Below are 26,883 nucleotides of genomic sequence, written 5' to 3' on the forward strand. Positions count from 1 at the left end.
AATTCATTGACCTTATCCATTTGTAATATAGAGCTAAGATTAGCCTCATTGAAAAAATGGTTTTTGACAGATTGCAGTCTTGGTTCTTGATTTTTTTACTTTAACCTATCTCTGGTACTACTCTAGTCATTATTTTGTTTCTTTTCTTCGTTTTGTTGCCACAGAACTTCAAGAAGTAAGTTCAGTGTACCAGAGTCTATTCTTTTTTCTCTACCACTCATTCTTTAAGTTCACACCCCAACCTAAATCTAGAGTCTAATCTCATTTTTTGATTAACCGTAATAAGTTTACTTCTTCTTTCTCCTTTTTCTCCTCAATTTCTCACCAACATCTACTGTAATTGACCAGCACCTCCTTGAAACTGTCTTCTTTTGGGTCCCTTAATTCTACATTTCTGGTTCTCCTCCTTATTCTCTATCCCCCCCTTTTTTTCCTTCTTCCTGACCTTTTTTTTTTTTTTTTTTTTACGGTGCGTGGGCCTCTCACTGCTGTGGCCTCTCCCGTTGCGGAGCACAGGCTCCAGACAAGCAGGCTTAGCAGCCATGGCTCACGGGCCCAGCCGCTCCGCGGCATGTGGGATCCTCCCAGACCGGGGCACGAACCTGCGTCCCCTACATCGGCAGGCGGACTCTTTAACCACTGCACCACCAGGGAAGCCCCTTCCTGACCTTTATATGTGGACATTTCTTAAGGTTTTGTCCTACCATTTTGTCCTTCAAAACTCTCAAGAACTTTCACAGCATCAGCTTTCTCAGCACTATGTAGATGACTCCCAAGCCTCTCTCTTCCATCTCTCTAAGACTCCAGCTCCTCATCTTTAATTGCCTGCTAGACAAGACTCCTTAAAGTTCTGTTCCTGTGAGATGCCAAGACAACCTGACTATAGGATATAAAGGCATTGGCACCCTCTGGTGGAGAGAGTAGAAGTCATCTTTAAGTATCTGCTTGCTTGGGTGGAACCTGACAGATGTTACAAGGAAGATTACATTTGTTGAGCATCTACTGAATGCTCTATATTCAAATATATGTCATTTTAAAATAAACTTCAGGGTATATTTCTTGAACTAGCAATAATAATTATTATACATATCTTTCATTCGGAACTTTCAGTTTCTTACTAGACCATTTTTGTGCAACAAACAGGATTTGTGATGTGTGAACTCCTAAGCATGATTTTAAGGCAGGAAATTGTTCTCTGATAGATGCTGTGAAGGATATAATGAGATACAGTACCAGCCTTAGGGAACTTAACAGTTTAACTGGGTAAACATGCCATTCACTCTGGAGAAGTGACTAAATCAAGAGGTAATCCCAAGGTAAGACAATGTCACAAGGCACTCAGATGACAACAAATGGTGTAAACCCTGAGTTTAAAGAAGGCTGAGGTCACTGTAGGTGGATTGGTGAGTTCACTGAGGAATGGCTTCATGGAGGAGGCAGGACTTAAACTTTATCCTTCACAAAGTATTTCCCAAACTTCTAGCTCTCTAGTTCTCAATTTTTGCCATATTAACAAACTGTCTATATTGTCATTTTTCCACATTTTTCTTTATACTGACATTTTTTTGATAAATACCATTTTCCTTGTCTTAAACTATCACATCCATAAAATCACAGGTTTGATGTGCTTTTGTGTTTGATATATGTTTTTCTATTACATATGAAACAAACACAGATAATCCTCATCATATGGAGACAATTAGGTCTAGAAAAAGGCCACTTAAAGGGGATTAATCTACCTAAAAAGAATATCATTCATATGAAATTTTGATGCAAAAGTTTGATTAGCTTTTTAGTTTATAAATAAAACTAAAAATTATGAAAATAAGTGTATTTCATTTTATACTTAAATTATAAGCTGTTATTGCAGCTATGAACAATTTGAATGAACAAAATGATATTTAATTGAATATTGAGTATTTTTCTGATAAAATAATTTAACTTTGTGGCACAGTCATAAGTATTAAAAAACATCAAAGTAGACCTAATATGAAATTTTAATAAAATTATTTTTTGAGCAATCTTATTATCACTCTTGTGAGTTTTCTCTTGTTCAGCTAACTGATAAAGTTCTTCTAGATCCTTACTTATTAGTGGATTTGCATGTAATTTAAGCAGTTATCAAACATTATTTTCATTGATCTCACGAAGCCCTGTGTCTTTTCCTCACATTTGCAACTTGGCGTTGCAACAGATTTGTACTGAGTTTGCCTTATATTGGAGAAACTAAAAACATCATTGCTTTGGTTAGTGAGGATATTGCCAAGTGGAAGGAATGTTTAAGTCAGTTCTCAGCTCAACAGTGAATATTTTAGTGTTAGGATTACTTTTATTTTCCTATGCATCCTTTAACTCTAGGACAGCCTTCTCAAACTTTATATCAGAGAAACACTTGAAATATTCTCAAGTCTCAGGGAACTTGTGAATAAAAATTATATATAAAGCTCATGATATGTCAGTGTAATCATTTAGTTGTAGATATTATAGTCCAATAATAATTGCCAATGCTCTTTTAAATAGAGTGATATTTTCCTGAGAATCTGTTGAGTTTGGCTGACATTTTAGCCCATTCTTTTGTAGGTTCCCCCAAAAAGGTCAGTGGTATGGTTAGAATAAACTTCAATTTTTCTTTTTAAAATGTTCTACTTGATTTTTTGGTGCCTTACCCAAGTAAGGCTAAAACATTATCACAAATTTCTATCATATAAGTGCTGTTGAGGTATGGTACATGATATATGGTAAGCTGTTAGCTTAGTTTTTTTTCTTTCCTATTTAAAACTGAAAATGACCTTTTAGACAACCTTTCTAGAAAAGAAGAAAAGATCAAGTAATTAACTTTCGTTCTTGAAATTAATCCCTTTTTTCCTTTTTATGAATTTGAAAAATTATAAGGCAAACATAGTATGTTTTTGTTAATTAACTGGTTTAAGCCAAAATGGGATATAATTTTTCTAAAGGTAGGCTTGTTAAGTTATTTAAATAAGGTTTATGAATTCATGTTAATGTGGTTTTCAATATGAAAATAAATTAACAGTATTGAATAGTAAAGTTACTAAAACTATATGTCAAAGCAATATGAATAAAATTATAGCTTAAGAAAACATTTTCTATGAGACTTTGAAAGAAACCATTTTTTTACTGAGTGGCATGGTCAGATTATATAGATAATTAGAAGATCAGTATACACATGTGTTGGTTTCATGATAATTTTAATAGGCCTAAAAATGCATTTTAATTTTAATTGCTATTTTGGAACTAAAAATAATTAAGTTTATTTCCTTTTCTTTTAATAATTAAGTTTATTTCTTTAATGTGAAACTATGCTGTTTGTTGTTGCTTAGCTACTTGATTCTGGGTTTAATGTGAGATAAGTTCCCATGGATTTTATTTTCAACTAAAATGAGACAATTTCTATCCTTCTTCTTGATGCTTCTTAAAAGACACTTTCTTGTACATATATGGAGATAAAAATGGCAGCAACCCTGTATCCCACTTCAAAAACTGATAATGGATTCATCCAAATGATCATGGTCCTGCTTCGTAGGACTAAAAGACCTATAACAGCTGCTATGAGACACCTTGGTCACTCTGTGTCATCTTTTGCAGAACCCCCTAATGATATCTTATAGAGCCCCACATGGTGTTCCACAGAATCCCATTTGAGAAACCCTGCTCTGGGGACTTGGATAATGAGTACTAAGATAATGTGAACTCCTGTACATAATTATTAACCTAAAAATTTTTTTCAATCTGTATACCACTTAAAATCATGTCATCCATATTTTGTGAAACATTGTATAAAAGGACAAGTAAAATCTGGATATGTTTAAAAGAGAAAGAAAAGGCGTGACGAATGAGAATAATCAGAGCAAAGGCCAGTGGGGCAGGGGATTCTATAATAAATAGAACTGGATAACACCTGCAAAGAATTCTCTGACAATAATAGAGAGACCTGAAGTTGGGGAAAAATTATAGTTGAGTTGTAGGGGCCTTGAACTAAGGGAAACAAAGGCCTTGCAGATCCACTAAGGTTTTGAGGAGTAAGTGAAACTAATGAAATTGATTGGGAGAAGATGAATCTGGCGATCTGGGAAGAATCTAGAGGCAGACAGGCAAGTACATTCTTGTAATAATTCATGCAAATGGAAATGAGAGCCAGAACCAGAATGGTGGCAATAGGCGTGAAGGAATGGGATGGGTGTGGGACATACGGTAAATAGCATTCATGGTATCTGGGACCAACCTAACAATGAACATATTTCTATTAGTAGTTGTGGTATTTCCATTCTCAGAGATATTAGAAATGTGAAATTGAGGGAGATTTGTTTTGGAAGTGCTGCTAGGTTGAGCTATTTTATGACTCCCCAGCCAGTCATTGTTTCCTGGCCTTGTCTCCTGACACTATTCCTATCATTTCATAAAGGAGTTCAGATCCAGCAGTGCCAGATTTTCTGATTTTTTGAGAAAAACTATAAATCGAACTAGTTTGTGATATCTTCCCATTTCTAAATGTTAAGAATTCAATTTTTTGTTAACAGATAAAATATACTATAGACTAGATTTGGTTGTCAATTTGCAAACTTTATCTGGAGTTGTGTGTGCTGCTTTTGAAAATCACCTTGAAATGTACCCTGAACCAAAAGGTAATAGTCCCTTTTGGAAGCCTCTGTGTAATTCCTATTAGCAGGAAGCTCATAGAAAGGCTTTTTGTAGTAGCTAATATTTTCTTTTTGTTGGGATGTTGATTCGAAAGTTACAAGCCTTTCTCTGCTTCTTCCCAGCCAGGTCTCTAGACAAACTTTATAACTTTGCTGATTGCTCTGGACTCCACCTGATATTTGCTCTAAATGCACTGCGTCGTAATCCCAATAACTCCTGGAACAGTTCTAGTGCCCTGAGTCTGTTGAAGTACAGCGCCAGTAAAAAGTACAACATTTCTTGGGAACTGGGTAATGGTAAGTAAGGATGTTGTTTCCTCTGAATTGACAAGATAAAGGGTAAAAAATAAGATGGCTCAGACCATCTGTAGTACAGTGGCCCAGAAAACACTTGGGTTGTTTGACCACTGAGTTGACCTTCCAAATAGTAAAAGGCCAAACAGTTGGAGAGTAGATTTAGTGAAGCCCACCATTTGCATCTGTAGTTATCTCTAGTTACCTTATTCCAAATATAGGGGAAATGCCAAATGTGACTTATGATTAACAAATTTATATTAAACCAGATACAACCTAGCTGCTCAGCCTAAGCTGAAATTTACAATCTTTTATAGAACACTGGTCCTGCAAGATGACCCTTAAAATAATTCAAAAGAGTTTGGTCAAGTATATTTGGGAACTGGTCTACAGTATATGTACTTCTTGAAGGTTCATAATGCACATTAGCATGTAAAAGGCTTGAGAAGTCCTGTTGCAATAAAATCTGTATAAGATTTTTTTAACCCAGCATTTCTTAAATCATTTAACCAGGGTTGGTTTCAGGGGCATGCAACCTGTGCAGTCACATAGGATCTCATGCTTAGAAGAGACCCATGGTTGGTTTAATGCTCTGCTATTGCCATCTTAATTTTTAAATACAGGGATCCATGTTTTCATTTTGCATGGAGCCCTGCAAATTATGTAGCCAGTCCTGTTTAATCATTGCACTGTGTGTGTGTGTGTGTGTGTGTGTGTGGGTGGGTGGGTGGGAGTGTGTGTGTGTGTGTGTGCGTGTGTGTGTGTGTGAGAGAGACCTATTATCATCTCATGGAACAATGTTCCATCGAACACACAATGTTCCTAAGTCACAGTATTTTTCCTAGTGATATATATGTGTGTATGATGCATATGATATTCTGTAGATCCCATGAGTCTCTAATATTATTGAGTCAACTACTATGGGTTATAGTTAAAATTATGGATAGTATAAATTTGAAAATATTCTGATTCCTAATAAAAAGACATTTTGGTAAACCTTAGAACAAAACAACCAAGAATTCTCTTAAAATTACTGTTACAAATTGATAATAACATTTTTGTCCATGGCCATGTATATCTGTAGCTAACCTGTGTTTGGTTGGAGCACCGTGTGTATGCTGGGGGGGCAGTGTACACATACACAAGCACATGTGTGTATTTATACACTCCACTCTAGAATTTGAAGTTCTCATAAGGTAGCAAGGGATGAGGATCTTATAAGAACAAGTGTCTTTTTTCCTATCACTAACCATTAACTGGAATGTAGCTCTCCCTTCCCTGGAGTGGGGGAAATTGGGGGAGAGTTAGCTACCAAATGGAGACTTGAGCTGAACTGAAGATAATTTGGTTACAGGGGGCATAACTAGGGTAGCCTGAGATTTTTCATCTTTCCAACCAGTCTAGGTATCATACGTTCTAGGACAAGAGCAAGAGTGATGTGATCAGCTTAGAATGAGGCAAAACTATTACATAGTAGACAAAGCCATTTACTGATCCCTCCCCGTCGTATTTTCTATTTCATGCTCCTTGACATTCTTTGGTATTTTATGTTGTCTACTCATGACTACCCCACCTAACCTTACCCTGCTCCAGTGTCAGACTCCACTCAGCTTAGCTCTTTTCTCCAAACACAGCAAAATATTCTTTAAACAATTCAAACAATGCATTCCCCAAACAGGGCATTATACCTGTCATGAGGGACCAATTAGGTATAATGTTTAAAACTGGTCAGTGTAAGACAGTAAGGAGTGGTAGGGCCTCTGATGAGCTAGGGAATACATGCTGTGCCTAAAGCGTTTGTTTTCTTTCTAAAATATTTCTAAATAAAATTGGTTTGTCAAAGAATCTCAGCTGGTTGTAGATAAGCTCAAAGCAGTTAAAACTTACTTACAAATGACTGATGGGAATAATTCCTCCAGGGTTTGTGGAATCTCTGAATTTGGGAGCTTATTAAATTAAATAAATCTTTAATTGGTATAACTGACGTGGTTTGGTGGGGGTGGGGAGAGTATAGGCATCTTTCTGTATATATGTCTGTTCCAAATAACTGAGAGACTGCCCCTTTCCATCCTTACCCCAAATTATGCTAAACAGTTTAGAGACAGAGCTAATTACATTTTTTAAATGTTGTTTAGTCACCTTAGCCACACAACACTTGATTCCCATCATCATCAATCCATCTTCAAGGATTAACAAAAACAAAGAATCATTTTTGAGGAGGAGAAAAGGCACAGTCATAGATAAGAAAATAGATAGGGATATAGATAGCAATAGATAGAAAAATAGCCAAATTTATGAATTTAAAAATTCAATAAGGTAGAAAGTATCTGGTAATGTTCCTGTGAGCATTTCTATCAAGGTAGATATAGATGGTTTTTGAGTCTGTAGTCAAGAAGACTAGAGTTGGTCTGTTTCCCCACCCCCTTGCTTTTATTTTAAAAATTGCATTTCTATTTTTTGATATGACAGATAAGCAGTTTGCCCAAATAAACACACCTTTTAGGGTTTGAAGATTTATTTTGCTGATTCTTCTAATTCATTTTACAACTACTGATAGTTTTTCTTGTGCTAGCATCATATCCCTTAAGATATCCATTGTATTCTGTTCACAATGATTCTGTGTTGTATATTTAGGCCCTTGCCCCTCAAAAATTATCTGATCATCCTCCTGGCTTGGACTTGTCTCTCCAATCTTTTATCCATTTTCTTTTTTGTAACCATATCTTTTTGGACAGACATAATAGTTTATTATATACACATTTAGGGAGGGACAAGAGAACTGGTCAGTTCTCTCATCCTTCCATATACCCACATCCTGTTAACAAGTACTTTATCTCTAGAGCAAATCTGGCATTGGAAAAACTAAAGTAGATATTTCTTTGGTTGTTTCTTCTGGAGTATCTAAACTTAAAGTGACTAAACTTTTTTAAAGTTTAAAGTATCTAAACTTTTTTCTCCTTCAAAATCAGTGAATAGTGTGTGCTACATACCATGAAAGCAAAATATACCCAAGAGGTGAAGATTAAGAAAGTTTAGGATGTCAAAGTCAAAGAATGACTTTCTTGATACAAGATTTTTAACAACTATGTTTTGTAGATATAAAATGTTTCCTTAACTGTCATAAATTGTAAACTCTATATTTGATTAATACTAGGTGATTATTGTAATTATTTGCATTTCTATTAATCATTGGTGAATCTAAAGTAAGGAAGAGCAGGGGGGAATTTTGAAGCCGAGACTCAAATCTTGGAAGTGTAGAATAAGAAGTTTAATCCAATTCTGCTCCGGAGAGATGGTGTTTGTCCTATAGAGGGCTATCCTTAACAAAAGTTCTCTGGAGATAATGCAGCATCTCTAATTGAACACTACATTATGAATTGTTCCCCAAATTGATCTGCCCACTTCTGAGAACAAATAAAAGCCACTGTAATTAATTACGGAATCAGTGTCATATATTTATACCTATGCCTGACCTATACATTCACCAATTATTCTTGTTTGATTTTAGTTATATGAATCAGTTCCCTGGAACCTGATGTCTACTGAGCAATTTCATAAAATCAAAATTATGACCTTATAAAACTTAGCCCCTTAGAGATGATGATTCTGGCAGCCCAGCTTTATTAATCAATTCATTAACTCAATATTTATTAAGCTTTTAGTCTGTGTTTGTGTGGATAAATGTATGATGTATTTATGTATAGCCAGTTATACAGTTTTATTATGTATATTTGTGTGTATATAACAGGTATAGTCTTGTGAAGGCCAAACACAGGGTTGAGCCACCATGTTCAGACACACTTCCAATTGTTTATGAGGCTACATCATAGCCCATAGCTTTAGAGAACTGTATTTTTGTTGGAGAGAGTTTGATGCTTAGGGAAGAAGAGGGGGAAAGAGGAAGAGAAGGGAAGATGAGAAAACATATATAGTTTCTTTACCTGATTACTTTTCCCCTTTCCCTCTCCATGCCTGCTTCTCACCTTCTCACCTTTATCTTCTCACCTTCTCACCTTTATCTTCTCTATTCTTTCTCCACGTACTCCCATCTACATAATACTCTCATGCTATTTAGTAAGTTTATAGACTTGTACAGCCATCTCCACAGTCCAATTTTAGAACATTTCCATAACTCCAAAAAGATCCCTCATGCCAGTTTCCAGTCAGTCTCTGTAACCATTTCCAGTCCCAAGAGACACTAATCTGCTTTTTGTCTTTATAGATTTGTCTTTTGTGGCTATTTCATATAACTGGAATCATAAAATATGTAGTCTTTTGCATCTGACTTCCTTCACTTAGCATGTTTTTGAGGTGTATCCATTTTGTAGCATGTAAAAGTAGTTCATTCCTTTTAATTGCTGAATAGTATTCCAATGTATGAATACATATATTCATATATATGTGTGTATATATATATATATATATATATATACATAGAGATATATCTATATGTATATCTGTCTACCTATATATACATATATATCTTGCATTTTGCTTTTCCATTCACCAGATGACAGACATTTGAATTGTTTCTACTTTTTGACTGTGATAAGTAATGCTGCTGTAAATGTTCATATACAAGTCTGTGTGTGGATATATACTTTCATTTCTCTTAGGAAGATACCTGGGGGAGGAGTGGAGTCACTAGTTTGTATGGTAAATTTAAGTTCATTTTTAAACAAACTACCACACTACTTTTCGAAGTAGCTGTACCATTTTACATTTTCCCCAGCAATGAATGAGGATTACAGTTTTTCTACATCATTGGAAACACTTGTTCATGTCTATTTTTTTGATTATAACCATTTTAGTGGTTTTGAAGTAGTATATTAATATGGCTTTAATTAGCACTTCCCTAATGACAAGTGATATTGAGCATCTTTTCATGTGCTTATCAGACATTCTTACATCTTCTTTGGTGAAATGTCTACTCAAATCTTTTGCCTTTTTAATTGGGTTATCATATTATTCAGTTGTAAGAGGTTTAAATATATTCTGGATACAAGATCATCAAACATATGACTTGCAAATATTTTCTCCCAGTCTATAGCTTATTTTATCATTTTCTTTATGGCATCTTTTGAAGTTCAGGTGTTTTGAATTTTGATAAAGTTCAGCTTATCAATTTTTTATTCTATTCCTTGTGCTTTTGGTATCATATCTTTGCCTAACCCAGGATCACAAATTTTTTTTCCTATTTTTTCTTTTAAAAGCTTTGTAGTTTTTGCTCTTACGTTTGGGCGTAAGATCCATTAGGAGTTAATTTTTGAGTATGGTGAGAAGTAAGAATCTAAATTCATCTTTTTGCATATGGCTATCAAATTGTCCCAGCATTGTTTGTTTAAAAGATTATCCTTTCCTTACTGAATTCTCATGACACTTTTGTCAAAAATCAGTTGACCACAAATGGGTTTATTTCTGGACTCAAGTCTTTTCCACTGATCTGTATGTCTGTTCTTGGACTACTATACTAGGACTACATTGTCTTTTTTTTTTGATATATGTATTTATTGCAAAATGATCACCATGATCTTTTTTTTGATATATGTATTTATTGCAAAATGATCACCATAAGTTCAGTTAATATCCATCACCTCACATAGTTACAAATACTTTTATCTTGTGATGAGAACTTTTAAGATCTACTCTGTTAGCAACTTTCAAATATACAATACAGTATCATTAACTATAATCACCATGATGTACATTACATCCCCGTGACTTTTATTTTATAAGGTAAGTTTGTATCTTTTGATCATCCTTACCCATTTTGCCACCCTCACACCTGCTTCTGGTAACCACCAATCTATTCTCTATGGTTTTTATTTACATTGTCTTGATTACAAGTTTTATAATGAGTTTTGCAATTGGGAAATGTAAGTCCTCCAACTCCATTCTTCCTTTTCAAAATTGTTTTGGCTCTCCTAGGTGTTTGCATTTCCATGTACATTTTAGGGTCAGTTTGTTAAATTTCCTCAATAAAGCCTGCTAGAATTTTAACAGAGAACATTGAATCTGTAGATCAGTTAGGGAAAATTGCCATCCCAATAATATTGACTGTTCCTATCCATGAGCATAGATTATGTCCCATTTATTTAATTTTAATTTCTCTCAGCAATGTTCTGTAGTCTTCAGTGTACAAGTTTAGCACTTCTTTTATTAACTTTATTCTAAGTATTTTATTCTTTTTGATGCAATTACGAATAGAATTATTTTAATTTCATTTTTGTATTGTGCATTGCTAGTATTTAGAATTGATTTTATATATTGATCTTTTATCTTGCTGAACTTGGTTTTTAGATCTTGTTTATTTTCCCCTACCTGTGTGAATTCTTTAGGATTTTCCATATACAGGATATGTTGTCTAAGAATATAGACAGTTTTACTTCTTCCTTTCTAATTTAGATGCCTAAATTATTTTCCTTGCCTGATTGCACTAACTAGAACCTCTAATACAGATGTTGAATGTAAATGGTGAGAGCACACATCCTTGCCTTGTTCCCAGTCTTAGGGGGGAAAACATTCAGTATTTCAATTAAGTATGATATTTTGCCATTAAGCATTCAGTATTTCACCGGTAAGTATATAGATTTTTCTTAGATACTGTTTATCAGATTGAGGAATTTCCCTTCTATTCATAGTTTGTTGAGAGTATTTATCAGGAATGGGAGTTGGATTTTGTCAAATGGTTTTTTGTTCTGTTTTGTTTTGATTTTTTTGCATCTGTTGCGATGATAATGTGGTTTTGGTCTTTTATTCTGTTAATACAGTATTTTACATTAGTTGGGTGTTGGTATTAAATCAACCTTGCATTCCTGGTGTAAATCCCAGTTGGTCATGATATTATAATACTTTTTATATATTGCTGGTTTCAGTTAGTAAATATTTTGTTGGGTATTTTTGAATCTATATTTATGAGAAATATTCATCTGTAGTTTTCTTGTGATGTCTTTGTCTGACTTTGGTATCAGGGGAATATTGACCTCATAAAATAAGTTGGGAATTGTTCCCTCTTCCTCAATTTTCTGGAAGAGTTTATGAAGAATTGTGCATTACTTCTTCCTTAAAAACTTGGTAGAATTCACCAATTAATCCATCTGAGTCTGGGCTTCCTTTGTGGAAGTAATTATAATGACTAATTAAATGTTTTTGTGGTTATAGGCCTATTCAGATTTTTTTTTTTGAGTTGGTTTTAGTAATTTGTGCCTTTCTTGAAAATTTTTTCATTTCATATACATTGTGTAACTTATTGGCATAAAGTTGTTCATTGGCATAAGGTTGTAGTCCCTTATCCTTTTAATTACTGTGAGATCCTTAATGATGTTTCTTTTCATTCCTAAGTTTGGTCATCTGTGTCTTCTCTCTTTTTTTTTTTCTTTTTTGATCAGTCTAGCCAAAGGTTTTATCAATTTTGTTCATCTTTTCAAAGAACCAACTTTTACTTTAATTGGTTTTTCTCCATTTTTTATATCATTGGTTTCTTCTCTAATTTTTATTATTTCATTTTTTCTTCTTGCTTTGGGTTTAGCTCCCTCTTCTTTTTCTCCTTTCTTAAGATAGAAGCTTAGATTATTGATTTGAGATCTTATTTTCTAATGTAGGAGTTTAAGGCTGTAAATTTCCCTGTAAGCATTGGGTTTCTTTTTCCTAAACAACAAAAAAAAGCTAGAAGCCTAACACATAGTTATCAGCAGATCTTTTTTTTTTTTTTTTCTGTGGTCTCTCTTCTTGGCTTCTTGGCTCACTATGTCCTCACATGGCCTTCCCTCTTCCCACATGCCTAGGTCTCTTTGTGCTCAAATTAACTTTTTTAAAGACTTTTTTAAAGAGCAGTTTTAGGTTCACGGCAAAATTGAGAAGGTATAGAGATTTCTCATATATCCCCTGCCCCACATGTGCACAGCTTCCCCCACTATCAACATCCCTCACAGAGAGGTACATTTGTTACAACTAATGAACCTACATTATATATCATAATCACCCAGAATTTATGGTTCACATTATGGTTCGCTTTTGGTGAGCACATACTATGGGTTTGGACAAATGTATAATGACAGGTATCCATCATTATAGTATCATGTAGAGTATTTACTGCCCTAAAAATCCTCTGTGCTCCACCTATTCATTCCTCCCTCCTCTTCCTAACCCTTGGCAACCACTGATCTTTTTACAATCTCCATAGTTTTTTCCTTTTCCAGAATATCATATAGTTGGAATCATACAGTATATAGCTTTTTAAGATTGGCTTCTTTTACTTAGTGAAAGACATTTAAGTTTCCTCCATGTCTTTTCATAGCTTGATGGCTCATCTCTTTTAAGTGCTGAAAATTATTCCATTGTGTGGATGTACCACAGTTTGTTTATCCATTCACTTACTGAAGAATATCTTTCTTGCTTCCAAGTTTTGGGACTTGTGAATACAGATGCCATAAATCCATGTGCAGACAAAGTGAGGACATAAGTTTTCATCTCCTTTGGGTAAAAACAAGGAGCATGATTGCTAGATTGTATGGTAAGAGTATGTTTTGTTTTGTAAGAAACCACCAAACTTCCAAAGTAACCATATCATTTTGCATTCCCATCAGCAATAAATGAGAGTTATGTTCCTCCACATTCTAGCTTGTATTTGGTGTTGTTAGTGTTACAAATTTTAGCCATTCTAATAGGTATAGAGTGGTATTTCATTGTTGTTTTAATTTGCATTTCCCTGATGACATATAAAGTAGAGCATCTTTTCATATACTTGTTTGTCATCTGTATATCTTCTTTGGTGAGGTATCTGTTAAGTTCTTTAGTCCATTTTTTAATCAGGTTGTTTGTTTTCTTATTAAGTTTTAAGTTCTTTGTATATTTTAGATAGCAGTCCTTTATTAGATATGTATTTTGCAAGTATTTTCTCCCAGTCTATAGCTTGTCTTCTATTCTCTTGACATTGTCTTTTGCAAAGCAGAAGTTTTTAATGTTAATGAAATCCAGTTTCTTAATTATTTCTCTCATGGATCGTGACTTTGGTGTTATCCCATACATTTTTATATATTATAGTTTCATTTTCATATCATTGAAAATATTTTCTAATTCCCCTTGTGATTTATTCTTTGATTCATGGATTATTTGTTTGATTTCCAAATACTTATAGATTTCTCAAGTTACTTTCTGTCATTGAATTCCAATTTAATTTTGTTGTGGTCAGGGCACATACATTACATGAGTTAATCCTTTTCAATATACAAGACTTGTTTTATGGCCTAGCATAGATAGTCTATCCTGAAGCATATTCTATATGCATTAGAAAAGAATGTGTTGGGTGCAGTGTTCTATAGATAATTCAATCAGGTAAAGTTAGCTGATGATGTTACTCAAGTTTTCTATATCCTTACTGATTTTCTTTCTAGTCATTCTATTCATTATTGAGAATGTGGTATTGAAGTCTCTTTCTGTTATTATTGAATTTTCTATTTTCAGTTTTATTAGTTTTGTTTCATTTATTTTGGTGTTCTGTTGTTGGTATGTATATGTTTGTAATTGTTATATCTTCCTGATAAATTGGCCCTTTTATCATTATAAAATGCCCCACATTGTCTCTAGTAACATTTTGTCTTAAAGTCTATTTTGTCTGTATTAGTATAGTCATCCCAGCTCCTTTATGTTTACCATTTGCATGGCATATCTTTTTTAATCCTTTTAACTTTCACTCTTCTGTGTCTTTGACTTTAAAATGTGTCTCTCTAGTTGGATCTTATTTTTTTACTTAGCCTGAAAATTTCTGCTTTTAATTGGAGTTTTTAATCCATTTACATTTAATGTAATTGTTGATATGGTTGAACTGACATCTTGCAATTTTCTATATATTTCATTTTTTTTATTCCTCTGTTTCTCCTTTACTGTCTTTTCATTCAAAAGGGATATTGTCTAAGGTACCGTTTTAATTTCTTTTTGTTTTGTTTTAGTTATTTTCTTAGTAGTTTCTTATTATAATACATCTTAACTCATTACAATCTGCTTTAGGGTAACACTAACTTAATTCCAGTTAACTGTAGAAACTGCTCCAATAAGATTCCATTTCCCCCTCCTTTGTGCTATTATTATTCTAAGTATTACATCTTTATATGTTGTAAGCCCAACAATACAGTTTCATAGTTTTGTTTTATGCAGCTATCATTTAAATTAGTTAAGAGCTGAGTAATGAATATTTTCAACTGTCTTTTATGTTGATCTGTGCAACTATCTTTACTGGTGTTCTTTATTTCTTTGTGTGCTTTTGAATCACCATCTACTGACATTTCGTTTCACCCTAAAAGACGTTCTTTCTTATTTCTTGTAAGGCAGATTTTCTCACAATGAATTCTGTCCTTTGTTTTTCTGGGAAGGTCTAAATTTTGCTCTCCGTTTTGAAGGATAGATTGCTGCATGTAGAATTCTTGGTTGACATTTTTTTGGGCATTTTGAATATGTCATCCCACTGTCTTCTTCTGGCCTCCATTATTTCTGGTAAAAATTCAGCTACTAATTTCATTGTGTTCTTCTGTATGTGAAGAATCATTTCAGTTCCAAAGTTTCCAACTGATAATTTTTTATAATTTCTATCTCTTTATATTTGATTAGTCAATAAAATCATACTTTCCCTTAATTTCTTATTCTTCTCTTTAGTTCTGTAAACATATTTATACTAGCAGTTTTGAAGTCCTTGTCTGCTAAGTCAAACATTTGGGTCCCCTAAGAGATAGTTTCTTTCTTTCTTTCTTTTTTTCTTGTTTATGGGTCACACTCTCCTATTTCTTTGCATGTTGTAATTTTGTTGTTGTTGAAAACTATACGTTTTAGATAATATGTTGGAGCAAATCTGGATTCCAATCCTCCATTCCAGAGGTTATTTTTGTTTTTTCTTTTCTGTTCATTTGTTGTTTAGTCACTTCCTGGACTAGTTCCATAGAGTCTTGCATCATGTAGCTGCTAGTATCTCTTAAGTTTTTTATTTTAAAATTTTTTTTTTATTTTTAAGGCCAGCTTCCTAGGGGTTGCCCCTGAGTCAGCATAGCTTAATAGTGAGATGATGATTGATCAGAGGTTGTGTTTACCTTGAGCTAATAAGGCTTTCACCTTTTGCCAGTATATCTGTGTGTGGGTTTGGGAACACTTCCAAAATTTAGGCAGTTTACAAGTCTGATTCGCTTTTACTTTTTGACATGCCTTCTCATGTCTCCTTTATGAGTGTACTAGGTTTCACATTCATCTGGGAATGCATGGATAGCTAGTGCCCTCTCCAGTCCCTCCTGAGCATGCACAGCCTTCCAGACTACAGTGGGTATTTGTGGGCTTATCAAAATCCTCAATGGCTTTCTTGTTCCTCAAATCTCCCTGTTACATTTCTTGCAAGTCTGCTGGTCTGTTTCTTGCCCCTACCAGTGTCAAAACCTGAAGCTAGCCAAGATGTTGGCCTTGCCTGGGATATGTGCTTCATTCCGAATCAAGTTAGCCCCCTCCAGCAGTGGAGCTGCTGGTTTTTAGGACTTTACTTGTCTATTTAGAACTACCAAGTTAATAGAAACTGGGGGAGGGGATTTTGCTCTAAGTTATTTCACTCAGCCACTTTGCTATTATCGAACATTAAGGTTTTTCTAACTTTTGGATACAAGGACCATCTTTATGAAGCTTTCTTTTCTTACCATTTGTATTAGTTTCCTAGGCCTATCATGAAAAGCTCAGTGGTATAAAACAACAAATATTGGGCTTCCCTGATGGCGCAGTGGTTGAGAGTCCGCCTGCTGATGCAGGGGACACGGGTTCGAGCCCTGGTCCGGGAAGATCCCACATGCCGCGGAGCATCTGGGCCTGCGCGTCCAGAGCCTGTGCTCCACAACGGGAGAGGCCACAGCAGTGAGAGGCCTGCATACCAAAAAAAAAACAAAAAACAAAACAAAAAATATATATATTTTTCAATCACAGTTCAGGAAGTCTGAAATCAAAGCACTGCCAGGTCTCTAAGAGAGAATCTATTCCATTTCTCTCTCTAGCTTCTAATAGCTGCCGACAAGCCTTGGCATTGCAGCATCCCTTCAATCTTTGCCTCCATCGATACATGGCCTTCCTCCCTTTGGGTCTGTGTACCTGAATCTCCCTCTCCTTTCTCTAAAAAGACACCAGTCATTGGATTTAGAACACATCCTAATTCCATATGACCTCATCATAAATAATTACTTAAGTAATTACTTCTTCAAAGATCCTATTTCCAAATAAGGTCACATTCTAAAGTTTTGGGTTGACATGAATTTTAAGGGACACTATTCAACTCAGTACACCATTTATTATAAAGTATCATTTGAAAATCAGTATGGTCTCTCTGTTGTGGATTAGGTGATCTTTTGCGAAGATTAGTTTGGTAAAATGGCACTTGACTTTTTAGTTGGGATAGTTTCTCAAGTTAAGCTAGCTTGCACCCTCTTTTTGGTTACTTTGTTTACATTGTTAAGAAAAGACAGAGAGATCTGTGGACAGGAAAGAGTTGGCAGAACCTCACTCTACTCAACTCTGACTTGCATGTCTGCTTTTAATCTAGAGCCAAATAACTATCGGACCATGCGTGGCCGGGCAGTAAATGGCAGCCAGTTGGGAAAGGATTACATCCAGCTGAAGAGCCTGTTACAACCCATCCGGATTTACTCCAGAGCCAGCTTGTATGGCCCTAATATTGGGCGGCCCAGGAAGAACGTCATCACCCTCCTAGATGGGTAGGTCAGATTATTTAGCAGTTTTTAAAACATTGTTCATTAAATGTAATGAATTAATGTATTTGCATTTTTTCCTGGTTATTTCTGGTCTTAAGAAGGGCAGAGAGACTTTTTCATAGTGACATCTCCCACCATAAATCAGGGATTCTCTACCAAACAGTGGAAGAACTTCTCTCTCCAGGCCTTCCACAATCAGCAGAAGAGGGTGGGATTGGGAGGGATATCACAACCTCCAGAACAGCTGGAAAGGATGTGTTGTTTTAGAAAGCACATTTAATATTATAGCATTGCATAACATCACTTAATATTTTTTAAAAGGCAAAATATTATCTACTGTATTCTTGGGACCTCTTACAGAAGGTAAAACTTGACAAAATCCTGGACAGTGGATCTGGGTTAAAAAGTTGAGAAACACTACAAATGCTTGTACATTAAAGCACAGCTTAACAGATAGATTTATTAGGTATTCTAGAGAATTGCTATCATGTGATTTATTTAATTTTGACTGAATCTAACAATCATTTTTTAAGCAGTGGTTATGGATGCAGCACTATGTTAAATGCTCTCTTCCCCAGTCCTGCTGGTGGGCCAGGCCCAGATTAAATGAGTGGAACATATATGCATGTTGGGTCCAGTTATGCAGGGTTGGAGTGGATGTCTGAGGGAATAACATGAGGAAGACTGAAGATATATGTTGAATCAAAGACTCAAAGAGGATACGTAACTACAACAGAGAGGGTAGGAACAAGGAAGTTGGGAGAGGCAGGAGTTCATGTGACATACAGAGTATGCACCAAGGCACACCTTTTGTGCAGCATCCTGTCATATTCTGGGACAGGTATGGTTATTCCTACAAATTCAAAGACAAGTAAGATGTTTTCCAGTGAAGTGTACAGCCCAAGTAAGGTTAGATAAATGCTGTACAAGTATAGACAGATATGTTCCAGTAGCAAGACACCTCTGGCCAACCTCCTGAATGGCCCTTGTGGCTTGATGGCTCTTATGACCCTCTCTCTTCCCTTTTGTGGTAGCTTAGTCTTGATCTAAGCTAATTAACGTAGCAGACATTATTGAAGGCTTGGGAAGCCGGAAGGATTTACACTGTAACAACATTAACAGCCTGAGGTTTAATTTTAGGCATTTTCGTCTTTACAAAGAATCCCCAAGCCCTTATTTTGATTCCTATCCTTTCCCCATCCTTCATTTTTCTCTCCTTCTCTCTCAGTAGGAACTTCCGTTTTCTCTTGCAGAACAATTTTCTGACCTTGACTCCTACCTACAAATGCAGCTCTGGGCTTCCCTTTGCATACTTTTGCTGAACTTTGAAATTACTCTGTGTGTGTGTGTGTGTGTGTGTGTGTGTGCATGTGTGTGTGTGTGTGTGTGTGTGTGTGTGTGTATGGAGGGGATGGTGATGGAGAAGTTGGTTTTATTTTACATGTTTTAATTAGGGGATAAGAATCACATGTGTAGAACATTTTCATAGTTCATAATACACAATCAAGCAAAGACAATAACTATCACTTAAGTCCACATAGTTATTCTTTTAGATTGTACCTTTTCTTTAATGATTTGATTAATATATTTTCATGGGACTGACAGTCTTCTCAGTAGCATGACCCTGTATCAATCATTCATTCATTCTGCAAATACTTGTTGAATAATTGCTATGTTCCAAGTACTATGTTAGGAACTGGGAATGTAAAAATAAACAAAAATAGATACTTTCTCTGCCCTCATGGAGTATATAATATGGTAGGGGAGACATAGACAATAATCAACTTATCTTAAGACTAAAACAGTACCAAGGAGAGGTACATGGTCCTATGAATGACTGTAAGTGCTGGGATTTGACTAAGTTAGGTGGTTGGAAGAGTTCCCTAAAGTAGTCACACTTAAGAAGAACAAGCACATGAAAAGATACTCAACATTGCTAATCATCAGAGAAATGCAAGTCAAAACCACAATGAGATATCTCCTCACACCTGTCAGAATGGCTATCATCAAAAAGACCACAAATAATAAATGTTGGTGAGGATGTAGAGAAAAGGGAACCCTAGTAGACTGTTGGTGGGAATGTAAGTTGGTGCAGCCACTTTGGAAAACAGTATGGAGATTCCTCAAAAAGCTAAAAATAGAGCTACCATATGATCCAGCAATCCCACTTGTGGGTATATATCTGAAGAAAATGAAAACACTAATTCAAAAAGATATGTGCACTCCAATATTCATAGCAGCATTATTTACAATAGCCAAGATATGAAAGAAACCTAAGTGTCCATCAACAGATGAATGGATAAAAATGTGGAATGGAATATTACTCATCCATAAAAAAGAATGAATTTTGCCATTCACAGCAACATGGATAGACCCGAGGGGTACTATGATTAGTGAAATAAGCCAACAGAGAGAGACAAATATAGTACGTTATTACTTATATGTGGAAAATAAAAAATAAAAAAATGAATGAATATAAAAAACAGAGTCACAGGTACAGAGAACAAACTAGTGGTTACCAGTCAGGGAGAAAGAAGGGGGAAGGGGCAAGATAAGGGTAGGAGATTAGGAGGTACAAACAAACTACTATGTATAAAATAAAAAAGCTACAAGGATATATTGTACAGCATGAGAAATATAGTCAATATTTTACAATAACTTTTAAAAATTTTTTTCAGTTTTGACAGTCTAGGGTTGTATTTTTTTTAATTAATTAATGTATTTATTTTTGGCTGTGTTGGGTCTTTGTTGCTGCGTGTGGGCTTTCTCTAGTTGCAGCAAGCGGGGGCTAATCTTTTTTTTTTTTTTTTTTTTTTTTGCGGTACGCGGGCCTCTCGCTGTTGCGGCCTCTCCCGTTGCGGAGCACAGGCTCCGGACGCACAGGCTCAGCGGCCATGGCTCACGGGCCCAGCCGCTCCGCGGCATGTGGGATCTTCCCAGACCAGGGCACGAACCCGTGTCCCCTGCATCGGCAGGCAGACTCTCAACCACTGCGCCACCAGGGAAGCCCGGGGGGCTAATCTTGGTTGCAGTGCTTTGGCTTCTCATTGTGGTGGCTTCTCTTGTTGCAGAGCATGGGCTCTAGGCGCCTGGGCTTCAGTAGTTGTGGCTCGCGAGCTCTTGAGTGCAGGTTCAGTAGTTGTGGCCCACGGGCTCAGTTGCTCTGCAGCATGTGGGATCTTCCCAACCCAGGGCTTGAACCTGTGTCCCATGCATTGGCAGGTGGATTGTTAACCACTGCGCCACCAGGGAAGTCCTACAATAACTTTAAATGAAGTCTAATCTATAAAAATATTGAATCACTATGTTGTACACCAGCAATAATGTAATATTGTAAATCAACTATACTTCAATTTTTAAAAATTCATTAAAAATAAATAAAGTGTAATCTGAAGAATGAGTAAGGTGTTAACTAGACAAAATGAGAAGTAAACAGTATCAGTGTTCTTGGAAGAAAGATAAGTATGTGCAGAGGCCCTAAGGATGAAAAAAGGACCAGATTGGCTAAAGAAAGGTATAGCTAGAGAAGTAATTAGGAGTCATATTATATGGGGACTTACAGGCATAGTGAAGGGCTTAGAATTTCTTCTAAGTGCAGTGAGACAAATACTGAATGTTTTTAAGCTAGGGAGAGAAATAATTTGACTTATTATACAAAAAGTATGCTGTGTCTCCTCTATGGAAAATGGATTGGAGAGGAGGCAGGGAAATTGGTGAGAAGGCTGTTGTAGGAGTGCACATAATGACGGGAACCTGAATTGGGTTGTGGCAGTGGAATATATTGTTGGAGGTAGAAACCACAGGACTTGATATATTGGATAAGTGTATGGTGATGTGACACAGGGATGTGTAAGTAACTGGGTGGATTTATTATCATTTACGAAGATGGGAAGATAGAGGGAATAACTGGTTCTGGGGAAAAAAAATCATGACTTTAGGTTTCATGTTATGTTTATTGTGCTTGAATCTAAATGGAGATGTCAAGTATATCCTTGAATATGAGTCAAGGGATCAAGGTCTCTGCTAGAGATATTAATTTTAGTGGTCATTATCATGCAAATGGGATTTAAGGCCATCCATGGGAATGTAAGAGATCTGTTAGAATATGGAAAGAAAAGAGACAGAGAGTTAGGAGAGAGCCCAGAGGAACGATCACATTTAGAGATGTGAGAAAAGAAGGATAGCCTTAGAGGTAAGAGGAAAGGGAGAGATTGAGGTGTAGGAACCAAGAAAAGAAAGTTTTAAATAAGGAGGGAGTGCTGCTAGAAGTCCAGGAGGTCAAGTAATAGAAAGGCAGAAAAGTGCCATTGAACTTGGCAACATGCAGGTTGTTGGTGACCTTGAGAAATATAGTTCAGCGGAGTGGTGGAACAGAAGTCAGATCACAATAGTTTGAAGAGTGAATGGAGGGTGAGAAATTGGAAACAATAATGTGGACAACTCTTAGGAGAATTCTTACTGTGAAGGAAAGTAGAAAAATGAAGGGAGATTTGGGGTCAAGGACGATAATGGCATTTTTTCCCCTTTAATTTAATGTGGGAGACAGCAGAACAGGTTTGTATTTTGAGACTTATCCAGGAGAGAAGGAGATAGATGATACAAGAGATCAAGGATATAACCAAAATGAGAAGTTCTTTAAGGCTAGAAGAAATGGAATCCAGAGGAATTGGCCTTCATTAAATGGAGGGACAATTATACTATGGTAACCGAAAGTAAAAAAACAAATATTTTTCTATGTCAGAGATTAAAAAGTCATACTGAGGAGACACTTCTACCCAGTATATAAGGTATAGTTAAGGCATCCCAGTTTGTGTACATGGTGTAATTTTGGGCACATAGATGCTAGTTTGTTGTGAATAAGTCAAGAACTTGGACACAATAGTTGGCAACAGATGAAAGAAATGATCATGTGACTGGGTGGTGTGGTGACAAGTGGTGAGGCCTACTTCCCCATACATCTGAAAACTAATAGCACTCAAGAGACTAGAAAAAATTACATAGGGCAAGAAGGAAAGGTATTGATGAACATTTTTTTTCTTTTATGTGCCAGAAAAAATGGGTATTTACCTTTCTTAATGTATATGTACTAAATATATAACTTTAAACACATAAACTTTAAACACATAAACATATAACTTTAAACACATAAACATTCCCAGTGACTCAACCAACAATAACAAAAATGTCAGCACTCTAAATTACCAGCTCTGTGGTTTTTCCAATCCTCCTGGTTATACAGCTATAATTTTACGTAGTTGTGATCATTGTATATGCATCATTTTGAATTCTGCATTTTTTGCCCATTGCTTTATATTGCCCCTTCCTTATTTCTACATAGTTCTCGTATTTGTCATTCTTAATACCAGTAAAATATTCCATTGCATTAATGTACTGAATTCTGGCTAAGCATTCCCTCACTGCTGGGCATTTGGGCTGTTTCTGGTTTTTGTCTGTAATATATAGCACAGCTGTAAACATCTTTATACAAATAGGTTTTTAAAAAATTTTTTTTGAATTACAGCCTTGGGCTATATTCCAACAAGCTGGGTTTCTGGGTCAAAGTACTGTATATAATAATTTTTATGGCTCTTGTATTTGTTGCCAAATTTCTTTTCAGAACAGTTTCACCAGGTTGAAGGGCAACAATGTATTAGTGTATCTTTTTCCCAATACTCTACAACAATGAGTATTACTTTTATTAATTTACTCTGTTTTAATTAATGCAAGATTGTACCTCATGGTTGTTTAAACTTGAATCCTGTTAACTGTGAAAAGAACCAAACATTTTCCAAAACTTTATGTTGTCTCCTTTCCCCTTATTCCACATTTGACTAATGACACAATAACCATTTTGCCTGAGGCACAGACCAGGAGGTCATTTTAGATTCATTCCTCTCCTTTGTTCACAGTCTCCATTAGTTAGTTATTAAGTTTTGTTATTTCTGACTTCTTAGTATCACTCATATCCCATCTTCCTTTCATTTTTATTTTAAACTTTATCATTTTTCCTCCTAAACAATTTCTCCATATCTAGTCTCAGACTCTAATTTCTCCTTACAGATTTCTGAGTAGTTTTTTTTAAATGCAACATGTGGTCAAGTCACTCTTGCTTGAAATCCAAACCCTTTCACATGTACCCCTGGCCTTTAGGGTCCAGTACCTGCCTTCTTTGCAGCTAGTCAGTAGCTACACACCCTTGCACAACCTGCACTCAGTACATCAAAGTATATGTCCATCTTAGAAGATGCCACACTTTTTTACCTTTGCACCTTTTTATTTTGTGTCATTTTCTTTGGAATACCACTCTCTTCCCTTATTTTTCTTCTTTCCAATAGATCTTCTCTGACATCTTCAGGCAGGATTTCTTATCACCTCCTCTGTCCTTATATGGTACTTTATTTTTCTGCTATAGCACTTATCAAATTGATGATAACTTACTTATTTACCTATCTGCCTCCCCTAACAGACTGTAGACTAAGGTCAAGACTCTGTCTATGTTTTATTGATTCTGTAGCCTTCAGAATCTAGGAATAGCTTTAGTTTTATAGAGCCAAACTAATTTTTAAGCTTAAAAAAGCTTAAAACTACTTAGGTATTTACTGGACTATATAGGACTATCTTCCCAGTTAGGATATGAACAAACAGAGATAGAATCTTCATGTTTGTGTCTTCAGATACTACTGTGTTGCCTGGAATATGGGAAGTACTTAATAAAATACTTGTAATATTATTTTCATTTCCTCATTCAGGAACTGGCTCTTCCCAGTTATTGATTTTTATCTAAAGGCATAAGTAGTGTTTTTTAGGGTTTTATTATTTTCCTCTGCTTTTATTTTGTAAACTTTTATGCATCACCTATGTAACGACAATTTTATCTTAATGTATTGCTTTTCTTATTACTTTGAAATATGTTTTTATTGCTTCAGAAGTTACTTTTTATTATAGTTGTTCTTATCCATTTTCTTGTTGGTTGTCTTTTCTGTTTCTTTCCTTACACAGTTAGGATAAAGTTACTACTTCATTTTCACATAGCCTTTTAAAAATGTTTTAATTTTCAATGTTACGCTTTTTAACTTATTTGGAGTTTATTGCCGTGTGTACTATAGAGTAAGGACCTAATCTATTTTTTGGTGATGTGACAGTGTCAAGAAAAGCAGGTATTCATTGAAAGCATGTTTACTGAGGCTTTTTGGGGGGCTTTTAAACCATAGGGAGATGAATACTAAATTGTCTCTCAATAAACATTTATTGAACAGCTATTTCATGTTTGATCCTTGCTTAAGTGTTGGGTTTATATTGATGAATAAAGCCAAAGTAACTCTTATTCTCTTGGAGCTTAGCAAGACAAAGCCACAGTAAATAAGAAAACAAATTATCCCAAATTGTGTATAATTCTGTGAAGGAAATGATCAAGATACCTGGAGTTGGAGGATTTATTTGGACAAGGTGATCAGAGAAGACTTATCTGAGGAACAATTTATTTAAGCCAAGAACAAAAGAATAAGAAGGAGCCAACTGTTCAAAGATCAGAGTGAAAAAAGTTTTAGATAGAGGTGGTAGGTTGTGTTTGTCAATGTCCTGAATCAGAAACAAGGTTAAGGCATTTGACCAATAGAAAGATGGGCATTATAGTGAGCAAAAGGAGAGCAGTAGGAGATGAGAATGCATGGACAGGCAAGGACCAGATCATTACTGAACCATGCATACCATGGAAAAGAGGTTGCGTATTTTATTCTCTGAGCAATGGAAAGCTATTACAGGGTTTTTATAAGGGCAGCAACATGTACCAGAGTCTACTCTGTTTTGTGTGCCAAATAGATTTTAAGGTGCAAAAGTAAGAAATCAAAAGAGTTCAGTAAGGAGGGTTTTCACTATGAGGTGTGTGTGATTAAGGTAATGGCAGAAGAGATGAAGAGAAGTTAAGGTAGACTTGCTTTGTTGATGGATATCCCATCAAGGTGGGGGTGAAAGAATAGGAGGAATTAATAAAGGATTATTTCCACCTTTTGAACGTTAGCATCTCTCTTTCAAGAGCCATCACATGCAGAAAAGGGAGATTTTCATAAAGAAGTTACACCAAAATGAACACATATTCATACTCAGGAAACTATCTCTGGAGCAACAAAAGATGACTTTAAACTACATTGGCGGGCTTCCCTGGTAGCACAATGGATAAGAATCTGCCTGCCGGGCTTCCCTGGTGGCACAGTGGTTGAGAGTCCACCTGCCAATGCAGGAGACGCGGGTTCGTGCCCCAGTCCGGGAAGATCCCAAATGCCGTGCATCAGCTAGGCCCGTGAGCCATGGCCGCTGAGCCTGCGCGTCCAGAGCCTGTGCTCCGCAACGGGAGAGGCCACAACAGTGAGAGGCCCGCGTACCGAAAAAAAAAAAAGAATCTGCCTGCCAATGCAGGGAACACGGGTTCAATCCCTGGTCCAGGAAGATCCCACATGCCACGGAGCAACTAAGCCCGTGCACCACAACTACTGAAGCCCATGCACCGTGCTCTGCAGCAAGAGAAGCCCGCGCACCACAAGGCAGAGTAGCCCCCGCTCACTGCAACTAGAGAAAGCCTGCATGCAGTAACAACGACCCAACACAGCCAAAAATAAATAAATAAAATAAAAATAAATCAACTACATTGGGTGTGCTTCAAGTTCAGGATAGTGATCTGAGCACAAGCTCCATTTCCTTCTGGAACATCATCCCAACTCCTATTAAAAACTGATAAAAAACAATTCTGTAATAACAAGCACATGAAAGAGGGATCGTTAGCAGGTGAGAGACTTCTGACAGATTTCTATAAGACAGTAAACAGATGGAAGCCTGTTGACAGAGTAATCAGAGTGAGGAAGTGGCAACCCAGAGAACCTGGGCTCTGAGAAAAGACAGAGAATCTGTCCTGCAGATAGGCTCAGAGGCCAGAGAGGGTAAGGTGGGAAAGGGAGACCAAGCCAAGGGGTTAATATGAAAGTCTGTCTTCATAGGGACTACACCCACAACTCAACTCTCCCCTCCATCATTTTAAGTCCCCTACCCTGCCTACAGAGCAAAGACAGCTCAGTCTGTTATGTCCTAGCAAATGCCAAACCAATAGTTAAGAGCCTTCACCAAAAAAATACTGCCGGAATACCAGGGGATGAGCTAGTATTGCTAAGGTGGAGTTGCTTCTACATAGTAAAATTCTGAGTAGAGCACTGTGGGATACC

General features: G+C 36.0%; 1 protein-coding gene across 3 annotated transcripts in view; it reads left to right on the forward strand.

Moving 5' to 3' along the window:
• Positions 1-26,883, forward strand: part of HPSE2 (heparanase 2 (inactive)) — a 575,892-nt gene that overhangs the window by 315,883 nt on the left and 233,126 nt on the right. For 2 of the 3 annotated variants that reach the window (XM_065894148.1, XM_065894149.1), the window contains one exon: positions 17,506-17,677. In XM_065894148.1, coding sequence (XP_065750220.1) covers positions 17,506-17,677 — 172 coding nt within the window. Of the gene's footprint in view, positions 1-4,781; positions 4,956-17,505; positions 17,678-26,883 lie in introns of all 3 variants that reach the window. The other variant, XM_065894147.1, reaches the window with a different exon arrangement.

Source organism: Phocoena phocoena, chromosome 16, assembly GCF_963924675.1.
Source record: "Phocoena phocoena chromosome 16, mPhoPho1.1, whole genome shotgun sequence".
In the NCBI taxonomy this organism is placed as follows: domain Eukaryota; kingdom Metazoa; phylum Chordata; class Mammalia; order Artiodactyla; family Phocoenidae; genus Phocoena; species Phocoena phocoena.